This window comes from Mus pahari, chromosome 1 (assembly GCF_900095145.1).
Source record: "Mus pahari chromosome 1, PAHARI_EIJ_v1.1, whole genome shotgun sequence".
NCBI classification, from domain to species: domain Eukaryota; kingdom Metazoa; phylum Chordata; class Mammalia; order Rodentia; family Muridae; genus Mus; species Mus pahari.
The window spans coordinates 17,630,169-17,654,654 of record NC_034590.1 but is presented as its reverse complement, the minus strand read 5'-3'; the positions used below and the strand labels follow the sequence as shown (position 1 = coordinate 17,654,654).

At 49.1% G+C, this 24,486-nt stretch overlaps 1 protein-coding gene across 3 annotated transcripts; it reads right to left on the bottom strand.

Annotated features, from left to right (window-relative positions):
- Nucleotides 1–519: 519 nt before the first annotated feature.
- Nucleotides 520–17,118, bottom strand: Tsks (testis specific serine kinase substrate). 3 transcript variants are annotated; one of them, XM_021216079.1, is made up of 11 exons: nucleotides 16,905–17,118; nucleotides 16,356–16,578; nucleotides 7,876–7,971; nucleotides 7,581–7,664; nucleotides 6,752–6,835; nucleotides 5,885–6,171; nucleotides 4,688–4,882; nucleotides 4,123–4,296; nucleotides 1,922–2,057; nucleotides 791–947; nucleotides 520–699 (listed from the first exon to the last, which is right to left on the bottom strand). In XM_021216079.1, exons 1-10 carry the CDS (start codon nucleotides 17,072–17,074, stop codon nucleotides 819–821), a joined length of 1,578 nt encoding a protein of 525 aa, XP_021071738.1. In that variant the 5' UTR covers nucleotides 17,075–17,118; the 3' UTR covers nucleotides 520–699; nucleotides 791–818. The 3 variants fall into 3 exon arrangements, with proteins under 3 accessions (XP_021071738.1, XP_021071723.1, XP_021071731.1); XM_021216064.1 differs by having other exon boundaries at nucleotides 524–699; nucleotides 823–947; nucleotides 6,752–6,862; XM_021216072.1 differs by having other exon boundaries at nucleotides 524–699; nucleotides 823–947; nucleotides 16,905–17,074.
- Nucleotides 17,119–24,486: the final 7,368 nt, after the last annotated feature.

The following is a 24,486-nucleotide window of genomic DNA, read 5'->3' as shown; positions in this document are numbered from 1 at the left end:
TTTGTTCTTTCCGTGTCCCCCTTCCCATTACCGCAGTTTCAAGTTTGTTTTTATATTTTATTTTATGTGGCTCAGTGTTTTGTGTGTGCCATGTGCAGTGTACATGAAATGCCAGCAGAGGGCGTCAGATTCCCTGTAATAGAAGTTAGATAATGGCGGGCAGCCACATGGGTGCTTGGACGTGAACTGGGGTCCATTGCAAGAGCAGTAAGCACTCTTGACCATGGAGCCATCTCTCCAGCCCCTGTGGTCTTTTGAGGCAGGACCTGATGAAGTGCAGGCTAGCTTAGGCTAGCTTAGGGTTCTCTGTGTAGCCAAGTCTGGTGCACCTGCATTCTGGGTGCCAGCTTCAAGCCAGCTCAGCAAGTGCTCTACAGTAGGAGCTGCATCTCTTTCCCATTTTGCTTTTGGGACAAGGTGTCGCCGTGTAGCCCAGGCTATCCCAGTGCCCATGGAAATCCTCTTGTCTGGCATCCACACCTGAGGACTATACTTTTCGATGCAAACTCGGGAGTCCGATTCATGCCAGCATGAGAGGCCATTTATTGTTCAGAGCCTGAACCCCCACGTTTAGGGGGAGCCCCTCCATTGCTTCCTCCCCCCAGTGCCCCCGCGGACCCCTCAAGTGGCAGGTGGCTGAGTTCTTCCTGGAGGGAGCACATCTTCAAATGCATATAGTCCAAAGTGGCCACCTTCTCCCTGCAGTGACAGCCAGCTGGGGGTCAGGCCGAGCCGGGATAGGGCGGGTGACAGGCAGGGGGAGGAGCCAGGCCCCGTCCAGAGACCTCACCCTCCTCCCATGCCCTCGGCCTCCGTCCTCACTCCGGCTTCATCTTGTCCGTCAGCAGTAGGTTCTTGGCCCGAACGGCCTCGTCTTGGGCCAACCGAAGGGTGGAGCTCAGGGCCTCTGCCCTGACGTGTTTGGCCAAGGCCTGGCGCTCCAGCTCCTGGGGAGAGGAGTGTAGGCGCCGCTGGGCTTACTGGACTGGGCTGGGGGTGGAGGGGGAGCTGGGTCGCGGAGGGCAAGGGGCAGGGTCCCACGGAGCCCGCATACCACCCAAAGTAACCCATCGGGCCTTGACTTCGGGAATTCCCCTGGGGAATCTTACAACTGACTGGTCTCCCCGACTACATCTGGCAAGAAGCCTGCCAGTGTCCCTAATGCACTGGCCTGTGTCCCAGCAAGCTGAATCACAACTCAAGTACTGTCCCCTTAGTGCCTGTCAATTTTCCTATCTTGTGTTTATCCCAGCATCCTGAGGTGCCCTTCTGCATCCCATAATTCTCAAGACCCTGCATCCGTGATGCCAGCATCTGTCATGGGAATGGTCCCTACTGTTACAATGTTCTAAGTCCCACAGCTCACCAGGCCCCGTGGCTTTCTGTGTACTAGTGGGGCTGCAGCTGACTTCAGTTCATGTCCCATCATTCCTAAGGCCACAATCCCATCATGCACGAACCTCCATGGCCCCCAATGCACTAGGCCACAACCTCCCATGGATTCCTGGGCTGCTCCGTATAATTTGGATCCCATCATTCCATAGGCCAATAGCATGCACTTGTTCTCTATATCCCACAACGTATAAGGCCTCGAGTCCTAATAACTCTAGGGCTGTGGCTTGTGTTAGTGGGTCCCCCAGTCTAGCATCAAGGGTCCCTCTGAGTCCAGTGACCTCCCTGCTCCATGAGCTGCAGAGTAGAATCTGCCCCATATGTCTCGTGATGTCCCAGACCTAGTGTCTTATCATGTTTTGAACCAAAGTGTCATTCCAGGTTGCAGAGTGACACAAGCTCTTTGTCCTGCCTGCACAGAGGCAAGACCTGCCGTTCCCATACAGGCCTCCCCTTCCTGCTATAGGCTCCCCAAACTCTGCAAAACACAAAAGTAACGTGGGTCATGGCAACCCATGGTCCCTGGTACCAGAATCTTCTTGTGTAGCCTCTGGCAACTGGGGCAGGCAGGAGCCAGTCCCTTCTGCTTCACCTCATCCACCAGCGGGGTCAGCGCACGTTCCAGCAGCTGCTGCAGGGACTCCGTGGATAACTGCTGCCCCTGGCTGTGAAGGATGGCCACCAGATGGATGAGGCCCTGGTTAGGCTCCATCTGGCTGCTTTTATTTATTTACTTATTTATTTATTTATTTAATTTATTTTTGTTTGTTTGTTGGTTGAGACAGGGTCTCTCCACATAGCTGTCCTGGAACTCATTATGTAGACCAGTCTGAACTGGTAGTCACAGAGATGCCCTGCCTCTGCTGGAATTAAAGGTGTGAACCAAGTACCAGGCCTGGCCCTGTTTCTTTAGGTACCTGGTGAAACCATCCCACCAGGGATTATTTGCACCATAAGAGTTAAAGCGGACCCTATGTTGGACTGGAAACCCACTTCCTGCTCTTTCCTCAAGACATCCAGTTCTCACTTTCTTTGTGTGTGTGTGTATGTGTGTGGAGATCAAAGGTTGGTAACGTCTTGCTCAATTGATTCCAAATTACATGCATTTTTAAGCTTTACCCATTTATTATGTATACAGTGTTCTGCCTGCAGGTCAGAAGAGGGCACCAGATCTCATTATAGACGGTCATTGAACCACTCTGGTGGCTGCCTGGAAATTGAACTCAGGACCTCTGGAAGAGCAGCCAGTGTTGGCATCTCTCTGGCCTATTTTACTTTATTTTAATCTATGCGTGTGTGTGTGTGTGTGTGTGTGTGTGTATGAATGTGTGGCTATATGCACCTGCCTGCAGAGCCCAGTGGAATTGGATTTCCCCAGAGCTGGAGTCATAAGTTGTGAGTCACCTGATGTCAGTGCTGGGAATTGAACTCAGGACCTCTGAAAGTGTGGTGTGAGTTCTTAACCACCTGAGCCATCTCTCCAGCCTCTTGCTTTTCTATTAAGATATTTTATCTTTGTGTACGTGTGATGGAATGCCACCTGTGTACAGACGGGTGGGGTTAGTGGCAGTTGTGAGCCACCATGTGTGGGAGCTTGGAATGGACGTGTGTCCTCTGGAAGAGCAGCCAATGCTCTTAGCCACCGAGTCATCTCTCCAGCCCCCTCCATCGTATTTTTAATTATTATTGTGTGAGAGAATGTGGGTACCTAAGTGTGGAGGACAACTATCAGGAGTGGATTCCTGCTGGGCGTGGTGGCGCTCGCCTTTAATCCCAGCACTCGGGAGGCAGAGGCAGGCGGATTTCTGAGTTCGAGGCCAGCCTGGTCTACAAAGTGAGTTCCAGGACAGCCAGGGCTATACAGAGAAACCCTGTCTCCAAAAAACCCAACCCCCCCCCCCCAAAAGGAGTGGACTCCCTCTCCTCCCACGCTGGGAGACAGAAGCTGTCAGTTTGTCCGGCTGTTAGAACACTTTTATCCACTGAGCCAACCTTCTGACCCTACTTTTTCTTCTTTTCTCTTTCCTTTTTTAAACAAACAAACCAAGATCTATCTAAGCAGCCCTCACTGGCCTGGAGTTTGCTATGTAGACCAGGCTACCTCCTAGCTCGGAAATTAAAGGTGTGCACAAGCTTGTCCAGCCCTACCTTTTTTTTTTTTTTTAAGATTTATTTGCTTATGTTTATGGATAGATATTTTGTCTGCATGCCAGAAGAGGTAGGTCACCGGATCCCATCGGACTACAGTTAGATGTTTGTGAGCCACCATTGAACTCAGGACCTCTGGGAGAGCAGCCAGGGCTCTTGACTATTTTAACTTCTCTCCAGCTCTCTACCTTATTTTTAAGACAGTCTCTTATTTATTTATTTATATTTATTTTTTAGGACAGGACCTGGAGTTCCTTGATTCAGCTAGACTGACCAGTACAGGGACCTCCTGTCTGCTTTCCTAACTGAGCGACTCCTCTGTGCCCCTGGTATTACATTGCAGAGAACCCAGCCTTCCCACAGTGTGCTGGAAATGTACCAAATCTCAAATACCAGGGCATCTAATCTTTGCTCTCCACAAGAAGCCAATTCTTACCATGTGGGAAGGGTGGAAAAGTTGTTCCCACAATGCAACCGGGCTCTCATTCTGCAGCCCACGGGAATCCATCTCTCACAATGACAATGTGTGATCACACGTGTCCTAAATGTGATCCACAATGCAGGCGTTACCCCTCCCCATACCTGGCACAGCGCGCACAGGGGCCTTGGGCAGACCGATCCAAGTTCAAGACATGGTCAGCTCCCCTCCGGGAGTTCTGAAGTTGCCGGCCCAGCTCCTCCAGAATGGGTTTTACTGGGCCCAGTGCCTCCAGTTCGCTCCTCAGTGAGGCGACAGACACTGCTGACCTCTCCACCCTGAGGCAGGAGAGCAACCAATGTGGATAACTTGCAAATACCCAGTATTATCCCAGCACCTGAAAGTCCGCCTTTTACTACTATAGACCTGCCTGACCTGCGGGTCTGTCCATCTCCACTGGGGATAGAAGCCAGGGCTTCTGCTAGGCAAATGCTGAGCCACGCCCCCATTCCTTACCGGTGGATCTCAAGCAGGGACTCAGCTTCAAAGCCAAGCCCTTAACCCATAGCAAGGGTGAGGCAGGGGCTCAGTTTAAGCCGCACCGCCTCTCACTGGGGAATCTAGGTCACTTAGCCCCCTGCTCAAGCCTTTTTCCTCAAGGATCCACCCTCGGAACACCTCCTCTTTCCCATGGAGCCCACGTCCCTTCAGCACCTGCTGAGCCCTTACATAGTGCACAGCTCATCTGCCCGTCCTCGCAGCTCCTGCAGGCCCCGTGCGGACTGCGCTTGTTCTCGCTGCGCCCGCTCCCATTGGCCCAGGAAGCCATCCAGACGGCCGCCCAGGCCTCCCAGCAACCTCAGGGCCTCCTGCACCGCCCCCTCCTCCTGATGCCACCGGGCTGCCAGTGAGGACACCTCCCTCCTGCGAGGATCAGAAGGGAAGAATGGGTTGGGTATAGAGTTGACCATGCATGCCCTCGTTGAAATAGATCACCAAATGATTTTCTTTGTTCTTTCCTTTTTTTGTTTGTTTGTTTGTTTGTTTTCGAGACAGGATTTTCTCTGCGTAGCCCTGGCTGTCCTGGAACTCACTCTGTAGACCAGGCTGACCTCGAACTCAGAAACCCACCTGCCTCTGCCTCCCAGGTGCTGGGATTAAAGGCGTGCGCCACCACTGCCGGGAGATCTATATATATATAGATGCACCGGAAGAGGGCGTCAGATCTCATTACAGATGGTTGTTAGCCACCATGTGGTTTCTGAACTCAAGACCTTCGGAAGAGCAGTCGGTGCTCTTAAACACTGAGCCATTTCTCCATCTTTTGGTTTTTAAGACAGGGTCTGTTGCCGGTTGGTGGTGAGGCACACCTTTAATCCTAGCACTTGGGAGGCAGAGGCAGGCAGATCTCTGTGAGTTTGAGGGCCAGCCTGATCTACAGAGTGTGTTCCAGGACAGCCAGGGCTGCACAGAGAAATCCTGTCTCGAAAACAAATAAAAAAAGACATTCTTGTTTATTGTAGTCCAGGTTGTGCTGGCATTCTCTGTGTAGACTAGGCTGGCATCGAACTCACAAAGATCCTTCAGCCTCTGTCTCCCAGTGCTGGTAGTAAAAGTATCCACCACTTTGTGTCCCCCCACCCCCACCCTCTTTTCCTTTTCTTGCATGTATGAGGTTAGCCCGGTACCACCTATGCTATCACCCAATCCTCATCTAGGTTCTGCTTCTGTGCCCACAGGTTTAGCTCCCTAAACCCCGCCCACATCAAGCTCTTCCAATTCTCACCCACCACTACACCTCTAGGATTTACTCTGTCCCGCCCACCCTACCTCAAACCCCGCCCACGTAGACTCCAAGCTCCTCCTAGCTCCCGCCCTTTGTTCCACCTGCAGCCCGATCCACCCATGTCCTCCAGTCCCGCCCACCTCAGCTCCTCCAGGCCGGTGGAGACCTTCTGTAACTCCTGCTCGCTCAGCGAGGGTCCCTCCCCTGCGCGGACTGCCATGCCCCAGCCACTGGAGGACAGGCATCGCGGCCGTGGGGGTTCCTCGGGGCTGCCAGGAGGACCCGAGCAGCCCTGAATGGGAGCGGCAGGGCTCAGACCATGCCGGGAGAGGCCAGCCTCCAGTTTTTGCTCCAACTCCTGCAACTCGGCCTCCTGTCTCCGGGGTGTCTCATCCTGCAGTTGCTGCTGGAGGTATCTTAGCTTCTCCTGGGCAAGGGAGGACAACGAATCAAGGTGTTCCGCACCTTACCACCTGCAGCTAACTGCACCCCATGGATCCCCGAGACTGCAAAGTACTGTAGAGAGAGGCTAGTTGGGAAGTACGCGTGCAGTTTAACCGAACTCCTGCTTGTCTTTAGGAGAGGAGATAACATTTACTCTAAACTCTGCAGCTGCAGGCAACCTACCACTCCCTTCTCCTGCCCTGCCTGCCAAAAATCAGCCGCTGCCTCTTAGGGACCGCGACAAGCTTTCTCGGCGTTCCGTTGGAAAGTGAGCTAGCAAGTCTACATTCTAGACCCGACCTACGCAGTCGTTTCAGGCTACACCCTTGCACAACTAAGCTGCCTCAGGCTCCTCCCGGGTCCCACCCAGCAAGCCCTTTTTGGCTCCTCCCGTGGGCCCCACCTTTCCCTGATAGCCAACCCCTACAGCCAGGTCCCAAACCCTCCTCAGTTCACTGAAGGCTTTACACCCCTGTCCTTGTCCACCATAGCTCCTCCAACCCCCATCCCGAGACTCCACCCAAACTTCTCACTAGCTTGGGACCCCCTCCACACCCTCGTACCTCCAGCAAGGCAGAGTTCTGCTTCAGGACATTGGTTTTGATTTCAGCGTCTTCCACTGAACGGGTCACCTTGCGGCAGTTCTCCTGGGTCAGGACATCAGGGCGGAGGCCCTGCCTTCCCATTCCGGTTCTGCCCCCCCACCTTCAGCCTCGTTTTTTTTTTTGTTTTTTTTTTTTTGCATCGCACCTGCCCTATGTAGGACGCACCCACTTCCCAACCAAGCTTCCTTCCTAGCCAAGCCCATACTGCACTACCCCTTCGACTTTCCCGCTTCTCCTGTGCTCTTTTTGTTTTAAAATTTAAAATTCATTTTTTTTTTTTTTTTTTTTTTGGCGGCCGTGGTACGCACGCCTTTAATCCCAGCACTTGGGAGGCAGACACTGGTGGATTTCTGAATTTGAGACCAGCCTGGTCTCCAGAGTTAGTTCCAGGACAGCCAGGGTAATAAAGAGAAACCCTGTCTTGGAAAAAAAAAAACTTATATGTATGGGTATTTTGCCAGTGTATATGCATATACATATGTATATGTGCAACAGCGCATGCAGTGCCCATGAGGGCAGAAGAGAGTGACATTTTTTGGTAGCCACGAGAGGGTCTCATGTACCCTGGCTTCCAACTCGTTATATAGCTGAAAAGAATCTTGTACTTCCAAGTTCTGAGATCAGAGGTGTGCTGCCACACTCAAGCCTAATACCACGCTAGGACTGAACCCGGGGTTTCCTGCATGCTAGGCAAGCCCTCTGCCCTCTGAGCCACATCCCAAGTCCTCCGCGGTCCCTGCTTCTCTCATCACTTTCTCCCCAAGCCATTCCTTCCACAGCGGCTCACCTTCAGCTGACTGCAGTACCCCTCCAACTCTTCTGCCTCCTGCCGTCTTCTTTCCAGATTCTCACTCAGCACAGAGCACTCGCTCTTGACCATGGAAGGGAGGCAGGGTTACACAAAGGCGTGTGTGTGTGTGTGTGTGTGTGTGTGTGTGTGTGTGTGTGTGTGTGTTAAAGCTTATATGGGGAGCAGGGTCTTAGCCTCCAGAGGGCTGGGCATGCGCAATGGAGAAAAGTGGCTACAAAGACGGGAACTTAGCTCTGGAGGAAGAGGCCATAGGGATCCTCAAGTATTATACCTGCAGTGTCTGAACGTGCTGATTAACCCGCGTGGTCTTTTCCTTCAAGCTGGTGATGGAGTCTTTGGCACGTACCAATCCACTGTTGACCCCACTCTGGTGAAGAACGGAAGACATGTATAGTTCAATACCAAGAAAGTTGTAGACGCAGCAGGGTGTGTTTTCAGTCTTGGTTTTGCTCTGGATGGGCATGTGGCTTTGGGCAAAGGGTGACATCCTTGAATTTAGTTCCCTTGTTTGGTAAAGCTAGAAGTAGACTAATATTCTTCACAGTGTGCTGGGACAAGGGAAGACAATTTCAGAAAAATGCCTAGAATCCCCCAATTGGAGGAGAGGGTGTGGCTAAGTGTAGAGCCACTGCCTAGAAGGCCCCAGTGAGGGGCTGGGTTGTGTCTCAGTGACAGAGTACTTGCCAGCGTGCTCAAGACAGTGGGTTCCAGCCACAAATGTGTACCCATAAAAACCCCTCCTTTTCTGTCTCCCCACTCTCTGAAGTATAGAACTGACATCTTGGGTCATCAGATAGAGGCCATGAGACCTGTCTCACCATGTAGCTGTGGCTGGCCTGGAACCCATAGAGCTCAGCCTGCCTCTACCTTTCCAGTGCTAGGATTAAAGGCCGGTGCCGGGCTGGCAAGATGGCTTAGTGGTTAAGAGTGCCAACTGCTCTTCCAAAGGTCCTGAGTTCAAATCCCAGCAACCACATGGTGGCTCACAACCATCCATAAAGAAATCTGATGCCCTCGTTTGGAGTGTCTGAAGACAGCTACAGTGTACTTACATATAATAAATAAATCTTTAAAAAAAAAAAAAAAAAGGCCGGTGCCATCACGCCTGCTTCCTGTGCTCAGTTGCTACCAGCTGTTCAGAGACGAGGCGGCGGCTTGTGCCCTGTGCACTCTTCTCTGACTTTGAGCTACAGCAGTGAGACTTGTTACATTATCACCGGCATTTACCCTCGTTTCTCAGGGAGATAAAGACTTTAAATTGGAGTACCTCTGCAGCTAGCTGAGACCATGTGGCCCACGCATGGGCGGGCGATGTGGATGGTGTGGACACTGCGTTGTGTGTTGAAAGGCCAGGCATGGCTTCCTCCACCTTCCTCTTCCTCCTGTTCCTCAGCTTCGGCTTCCTTTTCCTTGCCCCCTTTCTTTCCTGATTTTTATTTTTACTTTACTTTCTTTCTCTCAATTTTTTAAGGGGTCTGACTGTAGCCCAGGCTATGCATGCATTAAGTGATGGACTGAACAGTCCTGGAGATGCCCCACCTCAGCTCCTTAGGTATTGGCATCACTGGCAAGATCTCTGCACCCCGTTCTCCCTACCTTTTGTGACAGTCTTACCCCATCTGTGGTGGCTCACAGCACTCCTGAAGCAGAGGCAGGTGGATCTCCATGAGTTTGAGGCTAGCCTGGTCTATAGAGTGAGTTCCAGGACAGCCTGAGCTACACATAGAGACTCTACCCTGTCTTTAAAAACAAAAACAAGGCCGGGCGTCGTGGCGCACGCCTTTAATCCCAGCACTTGGGAGGCAGAGGCAGGCGATTTTCTGAGTTCGAGGCCAGCCTGGTCTACAAAGTGAGTTCCAGGACAGCCAGGGCTATACAGAGAAACCCTGTCTCGAAAAAACCAAAAAAAAACAACAACAAAAAAACCAAGGGCTTGAGAGTGATGGCTCAAAAGTTAAGAGTATCAACTCCTCTTCCAGAGGTCCTGAGATCAATTCCCATCTATAAGTGGCTCATAACCTTTTATAATGAGATCTGGTATCCTCTTCTGGCATGAAGACATACAGGCAGAACACTATTTACCTTATAAATAAATCTTTTTAAAAAGAGAAAGGAAAAGAAAACCCAAAACAAAACTATCATAATTAAAAACAAGCTTCCTTGACTGTAAAATGAAGAAAATACATTTCTTTTGTGATTACTATGAACATATATTGTTCTAAAGTCTGTTGGTGTGCCTAAGGTTAGGTATGTGGCATGCACCTTTAATCCTAGAACTCGGGAGGCAGAGGCAGGTGGATCTCTGTGAACTAGAGGCTAGCCTGATCTACACAGTGAGCTCCAGGGCTTCCAATGCTACACTGTGAGATCTTTTGGCTGGCGGGGACAAGGGGGTATTGAGACAGGGTTTCTCTGTGTAGGCCCCTGGCTGTCCTGGAACTTGCTCTATAGACAGACTGGCCTCGAGCTCAGAGATCTGCCTGCCTCTGCCTTCTGAGTGCTATGGTCAGAGGTGTACACCACTACTGCCAGCTGTGAGAATTTAAGGATGTAGTGGGCCAGGTAATGGAGGCACACATCTGTTGTCCTAGCATCTGGGAGGCTGAGGTAGGTGATCCTCTGAGGAATGCTGGCAGCCATGTCATGAGCATCTGTTTAAGGAGAAGCAGCCTATATGACCAGGACCCAGCTCTCTACTCAGGAACCAGAAGGGAGTTGAGGCACCCACTGGGACAATGTCTTTGTGGGACATCTTCCAACCCTAGTCTAGCCATCAGAAGAATCCAGCCCTGGCCAAAACATCGACTGCACATTGATCCCATCAGACGAGTGTAGCCCTAAGCCTAATATCGGGCTGCATGAACCTCTCACCAGAGGCCTACAGTCCTCACAGAAGTGACTGCACCCGACATCCATGGATGCAATGTCTACACCAACTTCATCCCACCCAAAGGTTAAGTCCTGGATGAAATGCCAACCATATTCTCACCCCACCAGAGGAGTATGGTTTAGGACAAAATATTAATCCTCCCCAGTCTCTTCAAAGGACCATAGCCTGGTAGAAATGTTGGCTGAGCCCTCATCATAGTCCTATGCCAGAATCTTCCAACCTACTCATTCCCAGCTGGTCTAAGTGTCAGAACCACTTTCAAAGCATTAGATAAAATGCAAACTCTTTCTGAACTGGAGACTCAGGCGTCTTCCATAGGGGGCTCTTCAAGAGACTTAGAATGTTCATCCTGGGTCAGCTCATTTCACTCCCCGTGTGACCTCGGGGGGAGCATCTTGGCCAGCCGTACCTCAGTTTCCCTGCCTGTGCAGTATAGGTATGACTAGTAGCCACCATCACAGGATGACCGATTCAAATGACATGGGTCAAAACTCGGGACCCCTAGAGGGGAGAAGGGATGAGAGACTGGCAAGCTAAAGCATTCCAGGCAGGTGAGGACGCCAGGCTCTGCCATCAGCCAGTGCCGTGCTCAACCACCCCTGACAGCATGGTTCCCTGCCTGAGGCTAGGTAGCTGTGATAGTAATGTTGGCCATGTGGCCAGGTCTATAGCCACAGGGTGATCAATATCTAGATTGGTAAACCCGGCGACCCATGTCAGCATGGCGGTGGAGGCAGGACGATCAGAAGTTCAAGGCAAACTTCGGGTACATGAGGGCTGTATCCCAGTTGGGGTGCTTGCTGCCGCCGAGCACATGCAAGGGCCTGGGTTCCACCCCCAGCCTCGTACAGACCTGGTGTGACGGTGCACACCTGCGCTCTCGAAGTGGCAGCAGCAGGATCAGGAGTTCAAGGTCATCCTTGGCTACAAAGCGAGTTTGAAACCAACCTAGGATGCATGAGGCTCTGTCTGAAAAAATAAATCAAGGGCCACAATACAGCAAAATTGGCAATGGCAGCACACGCCCGTGGTTTCAGCGCTTAGGAGACTGAGCGAAGAGGACCTTGTGCATTCCGGGCCAGACTGGGCTCTCTATACGGAGATCTCTACCCCAAAATAAAATAATGGAAATTATTATTAGTCCAGGAGGAACTAAGGAGCCACCACACAATGGGATAAGTGTGTCAGTGTGTCCTTAGCAGGGGAGACCCTGATGGTGACGGCTGTCACTCATCTCGTGACCACCCAAGACCACCACCATCTCTGCACAGCATTTCTGCCTCCAGTGTTTAGGAGTAAACACTGACGATGACCGGTCACCATGGCCCTTTGGGGCTCTGCTGTCTGTCTCTCGGGGTCTTGGTCTCTGTCCTCCTATCTCTCTCAGAGTCTATCATTCTCTCTCTCTCTCTCTCTCTCTCTCTCTCTCTCTCTCTCTCTCTCTCTCTCTCTCCTCTTTGCAGCTCGCTTGCATACTGGGCACCTCCTTCATCACTCCACCCCAACCCCAATGTGGTCACAGGTTCCATGTCAGAGAGGCGGAAGCTGCAGTAAGACACTTGAGGCCCACACATGCTCAAGAAGTTTTCATCCATAGAGCCTTAAAATCCCACGACCCAGAGCTGTTTGGATGTCACCAGCCCTTGGGGCACATGTTCATAGCTCTGCAGGGAGGCATCCAGCTCCAGACTTACATGAGAACCACTGGAAGGTACTGGGGTGGGGGTGGAGGGAGGGCTAAGTCATCTCAGGCCTGGCTTCCCATCCAGCACTAGCCCCACCCCTTCTGGCCTCCTGCCTCCTCTCCCCTGCACATACTGCCCTCCAGTTCTAAAAGAGTCTCGGGGAAGAAAGGAGTTTTCTTTGGTACCAAACCCAGCAACCTTCTAATCTAGCCTCTGGTCCCTGACGAGCACTCCACAGCCCTTTGATCTTGGGAATTGGCCTGCCTTCTGTCACTTGGTTAATTTTCTCTTCATTTAAAAACTGGGTCAAGGGCTGGCGAGATGGCTCAGCGGGTAAGAGCACTGACTGCTCTTCCATAGGTCCTGAGTTCAAATCCCAGCAACCACATGGTGGCTCACAACCACCCATAATGAGATCTGGTGCCCTCTTCTGGTTTGTCTGAAGTCAGCTACAGTGTACTTATGTATAATAATAAATAAATCTTAAAACAACCTTTAAAAATAAAAAATAAAAAAAATAAATAAAAACTGGGTCAATATACCAACTCCCTTATAGATGCTCTAAAAGGGGGAAGTGACGTCACTGGATATAGCACACAGTAGGACAGCAGTAAAGGGGTTGCTTCTACCTTCCCTACTGAATCCACAATGGCACCCTGTGGCCCTTGGGACAATACCCATGCTTTGTAGCCTGTGTGGGTAGTGTCCTGTTCTCCCTCCAGCCCCCATTTTCCCCATATGCCACAGCCCTGTCCCTTCTTTCCCAGACTTTTTCAGCCCTGTCTCTGCACATGCTGTTCCTGGTAGCCGCAATGCCTTGCCCTGTTTTTCTGCGTGGAGAATACATTATTTCAGCCTCAAGGTCCAGCCTGTGTGTTCTCTTTTCTGCAAAGCCACTTTGACTATTTTCAGGGTGTTCCTGAGCTGTCCCTGCCAGTGCAGGCTGTCACCACACCAACCTTCTGTGTGACTCCCCCTAAGCTTCTTCTGCTACTTTTAAGCTCTGTGACCTTGCTTATGCTACCTAACTCTCTGGGCCTCCACAGCGCCAACCAACAGAGAAACGAGGCTCAATGCTGACAGAAATAACCTCTTTTGCTGGTAGCACTTGGGGCTGTTGGCTGGCTGCCACGTCACAGCTCAGACATGAGTGAGTAGACTTACCTTCCTCCTAAGGACAATCTCTGGAGATGGGTCTAGCTTTCTGTCTTGGAATCTGCTGTATTCCTACACCCTATGTCATTAGTAAAGCAGTATATACAAATCCCCCACAGTGGGACATGTTCTCTGCTCTCCAAGACTCACAGACCATGACTGAATTGCTAACAGATTCTGCTTTAGATTTTTTTTTAAATACAAGGTCTGTGTAGCCCAGGCTAGCCTCCAAGTTACAGACATCAGCCTGGTTTTGCCTCCCAAATGCTGGGATTCAAGGTTTGCGACACCATGCCTGACTTTTTTTTTTCATTTATTTATCATCTCAGCGCCTAGATGCCAGAGCTTGTGTGTGGAGATGAGGGCTCCCTGGAAGAGTTGGTTCTCTCTACTGTGTGGATTTCTGGGATTGAACCCAGGCTACCAAGCTTGGAAGCACACACTAAACTATCACACTAGTCCATCCGTCTCAAACAATGACATCATCTTGTCCCAGTCACCTTCACAAGGTGACCTCCCAATCTCCCAGATGAGGCCTTCTTGTGCCCCAACCCCAACAAGATGGACCGAGGCTTTGGACCTCAGATAGATCTAGCCTATGACCCTGTTCAGTAAGGCAGAAGCTACAGAGAGCAGATCTGAGGTGATGAGAGACCTTGAGTCTGATCCCGGACCCATTCAATGAAGGGGAGCTTCACTAGGCTAGGCCCTGTAACTTGGAGGCTAGCCTGGTCTCCCAGGCTTCACTAGGCCCTTGGTCTCCTCGTTTGTCCTGTGGCATACACGTGCCCCACCTCACACAAGAACATAAATGTAACTTAAAAGAAATTGGCTGCTTTTGCAGAGGACGAGGCTTGGTTCCCAGAATCCACTTAGCAGCTCAAATCATCTGTAACTCCAGTTTCAGGAGGATCTGACACCCTCTTCTGGTCTCCCTGGGCAACAGACACACATACAGTGCTGCTTTTTTTTTTTTTTTTTTNTTTTAAGATTTATTTATTTATTATATGTAAGTACACTGTAGCTGTCTTCAGACACTCCAGAAGAGGGCGTCAGATCTTGTTAAGGATGGTTGTGAGCCACCATGTGGTTGCTGGGATTTGAACTCTGCACCTTTGGAAGAGCAGTCGGGTGCTCTTATCAGCTGAGCCATCTCACCAGCCCCACATACAGTGCTCTTACATGCATGCAGGCAGAACATTCATACACATAATTTAAAAAAAAAATGTTTTTTAAAATCCCAACACAGGCTGGATGGTGGTGGCGCACGCCTTTAGGCCCAGCACTTGAGAGGCAGAGGCAGGCAATTTCTGAGCATTCAAGACCAGCCTGGTCTACAGAGTGAGTTCTAGGACAACCAAGGCTACACAGAGAACTCCTGTCTCAAAGACAAAACAAAACAAAACAACAAACAAACAAACAAAACAGCTGGCAGACAAGAGAGATGGCTCAGAGGTTAAGAGCACTGACTGCTCTTCCAGAGGTCCTGAGTTCAATTCCCCGCAACCACATGGGTGGCTCACAACCATCTGTAATAGGATCTGACGCCCTCTTCTGGTGTGTCTGAAGACAGCATCTTAGTACTCATACATAAAATACATAAATCTTTAAAAACAAACAAAACAAAACCCCGCTGACCCAGCAAGTAAGGGTGAAGCCCGGAGCCTAAAGACCAGAGCTCTGACCTTGTCCACATCACGGAAGGAAAGAGCCTACTCATAAGTCATCCTCTGATCTCCTCAGGTGCACTCTGGGGCATGCCCCTCCCCAAATCACCCAGAGAGTCAGCTACGAAAACGGAACAAAAGCTTTCTTAGCAACCTTGAGCAAGAGAACCTGAGAGCCACCAGAATGGAGCCTGCAGCTGATTGGAAGACATTTCACTGGGACTCTCCCTTGGTAAGGCAACACCCACACTTGAGTGGATCTTGTTTTCCCTCAGAGCACCCTTCCTCTTAACCGGTGTGGTTAAAGTCTGTATTAAATGTTCTTAATGAAATCCCCAGCTCTGCCATATAAACCCACTAGTTAGTTCCAATTCCAATTCCAATTCCAATTCTCTTCTCTCTCTCTCTCTCTCTCTCTCTCTCTCTCTCTCTTTAAGATTTATTTATTTATTATATGTAAGTACACTGTAGCTGTCTTCAGATACTCCAGAAGAGGGCGTCAGGTCTTGTTAAGGATGGTTACGAGCTACCATGTGGTTGCTGGGATTTGAACTCCGGACCTTCGGAAGAGCAGTCGGGTGCTCTTACCCACTGAGCCATCTCACCAGCCCCTCTCTCTCTCTCTTTCTTTCTTTTCTACACAGAAGCCTCAAACCTCAGTTTGGCCCGAGTCAGGTCCCTGGGAGACTGAGATAATTAGTATGCTGCTGCATGTCTTTAATTCCAGCCAGTGACAGAGGCAGGAGGATCTCTGTGAGTTCCAGGCCAGTCTGGTCTACAGAGAGAACCCCAGACCAGCCAGAGCTGCATAGTAAGACCCTACCTCAAAAAACAAAGTCAACAACAAAATTAAGGCCTCAAGCAGCTGAGGTGACAGTTGGGCGTTGTCCCTACTCCTGACATCTCAACTTAGGCTTTCGGGGGAATATTTATCAATGACCAAACTGGGGGTGTGCGTTCAAACCTCTCATCCCAGCTATTTGGAAGGCTGAGGCAGGAGGCCTGCAAATTCAAGGCTGGACTGCACTAAGGAGTGAGATCCTGTCTAAGAACCTGTGTAGAATCTTCCAGTGAGGGCCTGGGGCCATAGCCCAGAGTGTTCTCTCTAGTGTTCTTTAGGATGAAACCAAGGGCTTGCACTTGCTAGCCAAGTGCTCAACCGCTGAGCTATACCCCTACCCCCAGGAGACTTTTCCTGATACCGTTATTAAAGCCTGCCTTCTGGTCTCAGTGACTATAACTTCTCCTTCTAAAACTAGATTGACCCCCCCCCCACCGCACCCCTTCCCCTGCCTCCTCAGATCTGCCTACCTCTGTTGAGTAGACTGTGACCCACCCCGTGCCAGCTGCTTACCAGTAGTTCTGTGATGTCAGGGTCCTCTGGAGCCCAGGGTGTTGTAGGGGAAGCAGGTGGCCCTGGCAGTGCCAGTGGACCACTGTCCTCTGTGGTCGAGTCTGTGCCGGAGGAGTCGGGCTCCATGGCAGCCAGGTTGAGCAAGGACACGTTGGTGCAGGCAGAGGACCGCTTGAGGTTCAGGCACCAGTGCATCGGCTCGTGGGACATCCGGGGCTCCACCCTGCAGATGACCCAGGACAGTGGGAATGGGGGACCAGAGGGGCGGGCCTTATGTCCTCGACACAGCTCCTGCACCCTCTGAAGCCATTGACCTCCTGCTTCCTTGATTTCTTCATCTACCATTTCCCTGTTGCCTTTCAGCCTCGCCCCCACCCCCATCCCCAAGCCCCCTGCCTGCTTCCTTCCATCACTCCTGACTCTCCCTTCAACCCACCACCTTTTTTTCCCTACCGCCTCTGTAATGCCCTCTTCTTCGTCCCTTCTTGCCCTAAGCATCCATGCTTTGCTGTAAGCCTTGTTGTCACCAACAGGGTGCAGGAAACCCACCCATGGAAGGACACAGCCTTCTTTTTCTTCGTTATCCCTTTGGCAGGGCTGGTCACCCCCCCGGGAGCCTCGGGGACCAGCTGGGCGCGGCTCTCTACCCCCGCAGGTGGGTCCCCCGCTTCGTGGATCTCTTTGGATTGCCAGATTGTCTTCACCACCACGCTTGCCATGGCGCGGGGGGCCTGCTCCCAGGGGGAGACTCACCATCTACTCTGCCCTCCCCCCCGGTGCTTAGGGTCCCCTAGCTCCTGGCCTGGGTCACAAAGGGCCTAACCACTGGGTCACAGAGAGGGGTAAGGGGGAGAACAGGTGCTGGCTCGGCTGTCCCCTGTAGACCTCAGTGGACTCTTCCGGCCGGCCCTGGCTTTGATTGTACAGCTCCCTCATTCCAGGCTCTAACCCTGCACCCAGCTCTGGGATCTAGTCCCAGGTCATCTATCTTGCTTCGTGCCTAGGATCTGAGAGACTGAAGGGGATCATTTCCAAGCCCTTCCCTGAAGGACTTAGTGCTCTGTGAGCACCTGGGAGGCAGAGTTGAGAAGAGAGACAAAAAGATCCCAACATCGGTCATGCCATAGGGAGAGTCAGGAGAAATCATGGCAATATGTCGTCACAGCGTCTTAACACACGATTGGGATTTAGCCTTCATACTGCGTGTGAACTTTATTTTTATTTTATTTAATTTTATTTTATTTTGGCTTTTCAAGACAGGGTTTCTCTGGGTAGCCCCGGCAGTCCAGGACTCCCTTTGTAGACCAGGCTGGCCTCAAACTCAGAGATCCAGCTGCCTCTGCCTCCCAAGTGCTGGGATTAAAGACGTGGACAGCAGCACCCAGTAATTTTACCTGTTAAGAAAAGAATCCAGGGTCCTGTAGCATTGGCTCCGTGTCTTAAGAACACTTACTGCTCTTCTAGAATTTAATCCCCAGCCTCAAATGACAGCTCACAAACATCTATAACTCCAGTCACAGGGTATTTGGGACTCTGATGACCTCTTCTGGCCTCTAAGAGCACCAGGCACACAAGGTGGCACACGGACATATATGCAAGAAAAACACTCATATACATGAAACAAAAATAATGAAATCTCAAAGAAAAATAGCTGGGTGTTAGTGGTACATGCCTTTAGTCCCAGCACTCAGAGACAGAAGCAGGCAGATCTCCCAGTTCAAAGCCAGCCTGGTCTATGGGGTGAGTTCCAGGACAGACAGAGTTATGCAGAGTATAATCCTGTCTCAAAAAGCCAGAAAACCCAAGAAACAAATAACTAAAACAAACAAACAAAAATGTAGGAGGTGGGGGAGAGAATGAATATCTAGGGCCAGGAGATTGCGCAGTGTGTAAAGGTGCTTGCTAGCAAGCCTGCCACGCTGAGTTCAATCTCCCTGGACCCACATTTCAAAGAGGAAAGCTAATCATTGTGATATGTCTGTAGTCCCAGGACTGGGGAGGTACAGACAGGCAGGTCCCTGGGGTTTGCTGGCCAAATCAGGGAACAAACAAACAAACAAACAACAAGGAAAACCACAGAGCATGTATGTGTACACACACAGGAGTACTGGTATCTTGGGCCTACTGCCCCATACTTGGTAGGTGGAGTCAGGAAGGTCGAGAGTTTAAGGTTGGCCCTGGCCGCACAGCAAGTCTGGGTCCAGTCTGAGCTACACAAGATCAACTCTTAAGAACAAAAATGGAAGCCAGCCTGGTTTATAAAGTTCAAGAGCTGCCTCAGCTTTGTTGAGTTCCAGCCTAGCACAGGCTGAGTTAAACCTCATATCAAACAGAATAGAAAGTTCAGAAAGGCTGCAGCTGTGGCTCAGCTGACAGAGTCCCTGCTCAGGCTCTTCCGGGAAGCTCTGGGCTCCATCCCAGCACTGGGAGATGGAGGCAGGAAGTCAGCGAGTTCAAGGTCATCCTCAGCTACATAGAGAGCTTGAGGCCAACCTGGATTTCATGGAACAAAGTTTTTAAGATGATAATATTTGAGGATTAAATAAAGTGTATAGATGGTCCTTGTGACGTCTAGCTTTTAAATTAAATTATTTTATGCATGGGTGTTTTTCCTGCATGTACATCTGTGCACAGCATGTGTGCCTAGTGCCTGGGGAAGCCAGAGCAAGGTGTCAGACACCCTGGTACTGGAGCTACAGATAGGTGTGAGCTGCTGTGTGGGTGCTAGGAATCAAACCCAGGTCTTCTAGAAAGGCAGTCAGTGCCCTTAACACCTGAAAAATCTCTCCAGCCAGTATACTTGGTTTTTAAGACAGACCCCCACTATGTAATATCTTGGTTGGCCACAGAGATATCTCTGTGTACTCATATAAATGAAATACGTAAATCTTTTTTTTTTTCTTTTTTTTTTCGAGACAGGGTTTCTCTGCATAGCCCTGGCTGTCCTGGAACTCACTCTGTAGATCAGGCTGGCCTCCAACTCAGAAATCCGCCTGCCTCTACCTCCCAAGTGCTGGGAAATAAGTAAATCTTAAAAGAAGAAAAAATTCCCAGCACTTGGGAGGCGGGGGCAGGTGGTTTTCTGAGTTCGAGGCCAGCCTGGTCTACAGAGTGAGTTCCAGGACAGCCAGGGCTATGCAGAGAAACCCTGTCTTGAAAAACCAAAAAAGAAGAAAAAATATCCATTCCTTCTTCCTGTGCTGTTTCTTCCACAGCATCTGAAATCAAGTTTCCCATTCTGCCTTGCCCTGTGTCTGGCTGCCACTTGTAGCTGTCTACATTGTGGGCTCTTCAACCCCCTAACACTATATAAGAGAGAAAAAAGGATAGAGAGGAAAGGAAAGAGACCCCTAAATAAAGTAGGAAAGGGGGTGACATTATCTTTATACTACATCCTACTGATTAGGGGCATTGAGTTTCCTGGGGCAAGTTTGATCTTCACCATCAGGACATCTAACATTTTCTTCTTCTTGTTGTTTCTTCTATGCGCACAACTACTTAACAAACAAGGACCGCCAACCAACCAACAGCTCACTTTGCCCCTTGGGGACCTAGTATTGATAGACCCTCTAAAAACCACCCAGAATTCCAAACATCGCGCAATCGAAAAATCTGCAGCTAGCAAAATCACACCCCTGCAGGAACACAAAGCTAATCATAGCTACTGGGGACAGTCTGAAGCGGCCCCGTATCCCACTCCTGGGATTAAAACAAAAACATGGGGCTGGTGAGATGGCTCAGTGGTTAAGAGTGCCAACTGCTCTTCCAAAGGTCCTGAGTTCAAGTCCCAGCAACCACATGGTGGCTCACAACCACCCATAACAAATCTGACGCCCTCTTCTGGAGTGTCTGAAGACAGCTGCAGTGTACTTACATATAAGAAATAATTTTTTTTTTTTTTTTTGAGACAGGGTTTCTCTGTATAGTCCTGGCTCTCCTGGAACTCACTCTGTAGACCAGGCTGGCTTCGAACTCAGAAATCTGCCTGCCTCTGCCTCCCAAGTGCTGGGATTAAAGAAAGGCATGTGCCACCATCGCCCGGCAAAAATATTTTTTAAAAATTGTTTTAAAAAAAAACCAAAAACATATTCTTAGGGTTTTTTTTTTGGTTTTTGTATTTTTTTTTTTACTTATTCACTTTATATCCAGCTCACTGTCCCACTCCCAGTCACCCCTCCCCACAGGCCTGTGTTTTTTAAAGAAATCAAAATTGCAAAATTTCTCACTTCCCTAGGTTCCAACCCTGAGCTCTCCTTATAAGCCAACAGAATTCATTCTTGGGGAAGTGGGTGGATGGGGTTCGAAACAGTTTTTCTCTGTGTAGCCCTGGCTGGCCTGGAACTCTATCTGCCTCTGCCCCTGCCTCAGGGGTGCTGGGATCAACAGCAGGCCTAAGAATTCATTCTTATCCTAAAGTACACGGATGCTTTGTTACTTAGGGAGTTTCAGTGTAGCCATCCCAATAGCTGTCTTAGGAGAACTGCCATGTGAAAACCCCATCCTAAAGTTTTACTCTGCTTAAATGTGTAAGAAGAGTAAACTGTAAGGTCAGTCCCTAGATGGCATGAGCCAGCGCCTGCCACGACGACGGTGCTGTCTTGAGTCTCATTCTTCACCTCACAGATTATCTCTCCATTGACCGTGAGACTTGAATGTGTTTGTGTGTGGGGGGTGTCCCTGACAGTCATCCTCAGAATTAGTGTTACAGTGCTAGTTGCAGGGATCCATTGGCTGATCCCTGTTGAGTGACAGCAGGGATGTCCAATCGAGGTACAATGAGAGGCACTTGTGTAACTTCTATCTAAAGCTACCAGGTACAATGAGGTCCTGTCCCAGCCATGGAAATACTTTAAGACATTAGCACATTCTACCACCCCAAAGCAACCACTCTCAATACATGTGGACCTCCCAGGTGGAGGGTTGCAGGAAACAGCCAGAGAGGTTCTCAAGCCTGGGAAATGACTCAAAATTCCAAGTAGAGCTGGTTGTAGTAGGAGAGGGCTGTTTCCCCAGTTACTCTGAAAATTGAGTCCAATCTAGACTATGTAGTGAGACCTTTTCTCCCAACAAACCAGCCAGCAAAATGGCTTAGTGAGTATATGGGTGCTTGCTGTCAAGGGCGATCACCTGGGTTTGACAACAACAACAACAACAACAACAACAACCTAGATGGTAGAAGAGAAGCAATTCTTATTAGTTCTCTGGCCTCCACACCGTGGACTGCCATATACACATAATAAATTTTTTTTTTTTTTTTTTTTTTTTGGTTTTTCGAGACAGGGTTTCTCTGTATAGCCCTGGCTCTCCTGGAACTCACTTTGTAGACCAGGCTGGCCTCGAACTCAGAAATCCACCTGCCTCTGCCTCCCAAGTGCTGGGATTAAAGGTGTGTGCCACCACACCCGGCATAAATATATTTTTAAAGATTTATTTATTTTATATATGTTAGTGCACTATCTTCAGACACTCCAGAAGAGGGCATCGGATTCCAATACAGATGGCTGTGAGCCACCATGTGGTTGCTGGAAATTGAACTCAGGATCTGTGGAAGAGTAGTCAGTGCTCTTAATCACTAAGCCATCTCTCCAGCCCCTGGATTTTTTTTTTTTCAAGAGATCAGCAAAAAGTTTATTTTGGCTACTACTGCTGAAATATTTCCTACTTTGTTCCCAGAGGAGATTTCCTGTATTTTTGTTTGTTTTGTTGTTGTTGGTTTTCTTTTTCCTCTTCTTATTTCATTTAAAAAAAGGTTGGAAGAATGACTGTGCAACTGGAAAAATTGAGGGTGGGAAGGGAGGGGGGACTGAGAAACAAACAAACAAGCAAACAATGCAGCTTTGCTTTCTCTTTTCTGAAGAAAAACAAAAGGTGCAGCTAGGCTTTCTCTTTTCTGAAGTTGTTGCAGAATTGGCTGTGCACCTGAAAGAATTGTGAGTGGACAAGGAAGCACTGGGGAGGTGAGGAGCCCCAGGAAAAGGGAGAACAGAAAGGCTCAGTCCCAGTGATTGAGCAAGAGATCGGGAGTTCTCCAAGGGAGAAAGAGAAAAAGACCTGGGCTGAAGAGCGGTAGGATCAGAGAGAAGCTGAAAAGGCTGGAGGACAAGCTGATGAAACAGCCCATTTAGAGAGAAAGGGTTAATCTCAAATCAACCAAACCACCACAGTTAGAGGAGGGGCAGCCAGGGGTTAAGGAAGGACCATCAGCTTTCCCCTCAGCAGCAGCAGCAGCAGCAGCAGCAGCACATGCCTGTGAATGCTGTGGAACAAAGTTATAGTGTCCTATATGAGTAAGAGATCTAAGGCAGTTTAAAGAGTCCATGATTTTATACAGGATGAACTCTCCTTATGTGAAATAAATTCTAAATAACTGAGCTACTCAAAATAGAATTATTCCTTAAAGCTGGAAGGGATTGGTGATGACTGTCCTAGAGACTGGTCTGCAGTTATAATGGTTAACATGGTGGAGGGAAGAAACTGTGAATATTAGACAATGAAATAGAGTGAGGGAAATGAATGTAGTAAAAGAGCAGGTGCTGAGGGAAGAGGGGAACTCTGATACACAGATTCAATTTGACGATGTTACTATAGAATAGTGTCACTTAGTGGCTTTAAGAAAAAGCTTAGGAAAAAGTTGATGATTCAGGGAAAAGTCTACCTTGTTTACAAAGATTATACAAGGCTCTGGAGAAGTCTTCACTGAAATTTTTATTTATTTATTTTTGTTTACATAGATTAGTCTCAGCTATGAACAAAGATGCATCAGACCCTGATACAAGACAGGTTTTGACAGAGACTTTGGCATATGAAAATGCAAATACCGAATGTAAAAAAGTTATTAGTCCATTAAAGGCATGGGCAGCACAATGTATGACTAGATAAAGGATATGACTGATATTGGTTTTAATATGTACCATGTGAATATCATAGTTGGAGCTATAGTTAGAGGTCTCAGATCTCAAAATTCCTGGTGTTTCAATTGCAGGAAATACAGTCATTTGCAAAAAGACTATGACCAAGCCACTAAAGGTCTCAGATCTCAAAATGCTTGGTGCTTTAGTTGTGGGAAATTTGGTCATATGTAACAAAATTGTGAACAAGGCAAGTCTAAGGGGAATGGGTTTTCTAAATATGAACCAGAAAGAAGACCTAGAGCAAATGATGTGGCAAGTGTTCCCATTGACCTGATGAATATGTCCAAGAGAGTTAGTCAATGCAGTTTCATACAGGAAGAAACAGTCTTTTGGGGCCTGGCTTGAGGCCCTGCAGCAAAAAGTGTGAGCCATTTGCCTCTTGTCAACCATGAAATCACAAGGGCAGAAAAAACAAAAAAACCTCAACTGAGTATTGCGGATCAAATGTATGCTACTAGAGGCAATACTGCTCTAGGCTTGGCCATGATAAACATCTGAGACTATCCCCTCCACAAAATCAATGTTATAAAATACCTACTGGAGTTTATGGTCTTTTGCCCATAGGGTAGTAGGGATGATCTTGGGAAGGAGTGAATTGACTTCCCAAGGATGCATTGTGGAGCTGGAGAGATGGATCAGTGGTTAGGAACACTGACTGTTCTTCCAGAGGTTCTGAGTTCAATTCCCAGCAACCACTTGGTGGCTCAAAACCATCTGTAAAGTGATCAGATGCCCTCTACTGGTGTGTCTGAACATAGCTTCAATGTACTCATATACATAAAATAAATAAATAATTCTTTAAGGGGAAAAAAAGGGGGGGTGGTGGTGAGATGGCTCAGAGGGTAAGAGCACCCGACTGCTCTTCCGAAGGTCCAGAGTTCAAATCCCAGCAACCACATGGTGGCTCATAACCATCNGTAACAAGATCTGATGCCCTCTTCTGGAGTGTCTGAAGACAGCTACAGTGTACTTACATATAATAAATAAATAAATCTTAAAAAAAAAAAAAAGACATTATGTGGGGCTGGAGAGATGGCTTACTGGTTAAGAGCTCTTCCTAGAGTTTCTGAGTTCAATTCTCAGCAACCACATGGTAGTTCACAAACATCTGTTATGGGATCTGACCCCCCTCTTCTGGTGTGTCTGAACACAGCGACTGTGTACTCACATACATTAAATAAATAAATAAATAAAATCTTTTTTTAAAGGACATTATGTGG